At 55.2% G+C, this 2,433-nt stretch overlaps 1 protein-coding gene across 1 annotated transcript in view; it reads right to left on the bottom strand.

The window, feature by feature from the left end:
- LOC103213377 (trans-1,2-dihydrobenzene-1,2-diol dehydrogenase-like) overlaps window positions 1-2,331 on the bottom strand; it is a gene marked incomplete at its 3' end in the record, with an annotated part of 5,252 nt that extends 2,921 nt beyond the window's left edge. The window contains exons 1-2 of the mRNA XM_007959179.1: window positions 2,242-2,331; window positions 618-729 (exon numbers count right to left, since the gene is read on the bottom strand). Coding sequence (XP_007957370.1) covers window positions 618-729; window positions 2,242-2,331 — 202 coding nt within the window. The remainder of the gene's footprint in view (window positions 1-617; window positions 730-2,241) is intronic.
- Between the last annotated feature and the right edge of the window lie 102 nt (window positions 2,332-2,433).

Raw genomic sequence — 2,433 nt, 5'->3', positions numbered from 1 at the left:
TTCTGAGGAGTGGCTGGTGGGTTTGAACCGCCAGCCTTCTGGTTAGCAGTCAAGTGCCTTAGGCACTATGCCACCAGGGCTCCTTCTGAAAAAAGTAGCCATTGAAAATCCTAGGAAGCCTAGTTCGACTCTGGGGTATACAGGGTCTCCACGTATTAGGCGGCAAGGGCTTTTGATTTAACCAGTTAACTGCCACCTCTTCTCACCAGTCTCCACCTCATGAGGTAGATATTGTCACCTTGATCCTTCTGCAAATGAGAAAACTGAGAAAGGCGGTAAGAGCAGGGAAGGGGGGATTCATGCCTAAGCCCAGAGCCAGTCTTGCCGAGGACGAGGTTGTCTGAGTCTTGGGGACCACCGCTCCAAAACACGCTGCTCCCGCCCACAGGACTGTGTTTGAATCCTTACAGGGCAGGGCGCCCTCTGCTGCTTTAGAAATCCAAACCCCGCCCTTAGCGCAAAAGTCTGGCCCCTAAACTGCACAGCTGGTCCCAGATCAAACGTGTTCTTAGAGTTCCGCCTGCTACCCCCAAGCTGCTTCCAGAAACTCAGAAGGATCCTCTCAGGGAGCTAGGAGACAGTGCGCGGGTGGAAGAGCCGGGGTATTGCCCACTCACCCACGTTCGCGTCCTTGGCCAGCTCCTCATAGGAGCCATAAGCCTTGGGGATGTCATGCTTCCGCGCAAACTCCTTCGCCCGGCTCAGGTCGCGAGCCGCCACCGCCACCACCTAGAGGAACGCCAAGGTCAAGATAAGAGGTTGCATTTCGAGGATAAAGGAGCTCTAGTAGCGCTGTGGTTAAGGCATTGGGCTGCTAACCGAGAGGTTAGTGGTTCGAACCCACCAGCCCACCTCCCGGGAGAAAGACGACGCAGTATGCTTCCGCAAAGATTGACAGCCTTGGAAACGCTACGGGGGTCAGTATGAATGCACTCAATGGCCCTGAGTTTGGTCCCCAGGATGGGGCAGGCGTGGGAAGCAGGTGGATGGTGGGGTGGTGATGGCGAAGGCTTGAGGGTTGGAACAAATGCACATCGCTCAAGAGGGAGGGTGTGGCAGGGGGACTGGAGGAGGATGTGGCCACTTGGGTCCTAGGAAGATGAGGAATGGGGACAACGATGATTAAATCACCTAATGTCTAAATTGGGGGAGCTCTGGTAGCATAGTGGCTAAAGCACTTGACTGCTAACCAGAAGGCTGGTGGTTCAAACCCACCAGCCACTCCTCAGAAGGAAGGTTGGGCAATCTACTTCTGTAGTGATACCGCCTCGAAACCCAAGGAGGAGACGCCATGAGTAGGGGGCCGACTTGCAGGCAGTGAGTTTGGTTTGGTTTGGGTTACCAACTTAAAGGGTAGCTGGTTCCAATCTACCCAGAGCTTCAGAAGAAAACCTAGCAAATTACTTCCACAGTATGAATGCACTCAATGGCCCTGAGTTTGGTCCCCAGGATGGGGCAGGCGTGGAAAGCAGGTGGATGGTGGGGTGGTGATGGCGAAGGCTTGAGGGTTGGAACAAATGCACATCGCTCAAGAGGGAGGGTGTGGCAGGGGGACTGGAGGAGGATGTGGCCACTTGGGTCCTAGGAAGATGAGGAATGGGGACAACGATGATTAAATCACCTAATGTCTAAATTGGGGGAGCTCTGGTAGCATAGTGGCTAAAGCACTTGACTGCTAACCAGAAGGCTGGCGGTTCAAACCCACCAGCCACTCCTCGGAAGGAAGGTTGGGCAATCCTACTTCCGTAGTGATACTGCCTCGGAAACCCAAGGAGGGGTCGCTATGAGTCGGGGTCGACTCGACGGCACATAACAACAACAACAACAATGTCTAAATTGCCGCTTCTCACAGACACAGCAGCTCAGATCAAGAGGTCCCAGACCTCAAGAGGCAGAGTAAAAACCAAACCCAACCCACTAACCTGAAGTGACTACACAGCGCCCCTAGAGGACACAGTGGAACTGCCTCGGAGAGTTTCCAAGGCTGTCAATCTTTACGCAAGCCCACTGCCTCATCTTTTTCCCGCGGAGCGGCTGGTGGGTTCCAACCGTCCACCTTTTGGTTACCAGCCAACTGCTTTAACCACTGCGCCTCCAGAGCTCCTCAAGCAGCGAGTATGGAATTAAATATTGGCGACTCTGCGATCTGGAACCCCAAATTAGGGTCCCCGGCCTTCCTCAGACCCAGGAGTCAGCCCCACCTCGCTCTCTCATGCCCAGGACTCCAGGGAGAGGCCAGACCTGGTGCTCGGAGCGAGGCAGCGTCCGTAGCACGGTCGTAAAGTCGCTGGAGATGAGGCCAACGGACACGATGCCCCAGCGGACTGCCATCGCCGCCACCTGGAGTCCCAATGCCTTAGACAGCAGGCTGCTCAGAGGTAATTAAAGACCTGATGCCCCGCCCACCCGGGGCTAGGGTCCTAGACTTCGCTC

Source organism: Orycteropus afer, unplaced genomic scaffold (genome assembly GCF_000298275.1).
Source record: "Orycteropus afer afer isolate SDZICR_OR568_19922 unplaced genomic scaffold, OryAfe1.0 scaffold01857, whole genome shotgun sequence".
Classification (NCBI taxonomy): domain Eukaryota; kingdom Metazoa; phylum Chordata; class Mammalia; order Tubulidentata; family Orycteropodidae; genus Orycteropus; species Orycteropus afer.
The sequence above is the reverse complement of the archived record's forward strand: the minus strand, read 5'-3'. Positions and strand labels throughout refer to the sequence as shown.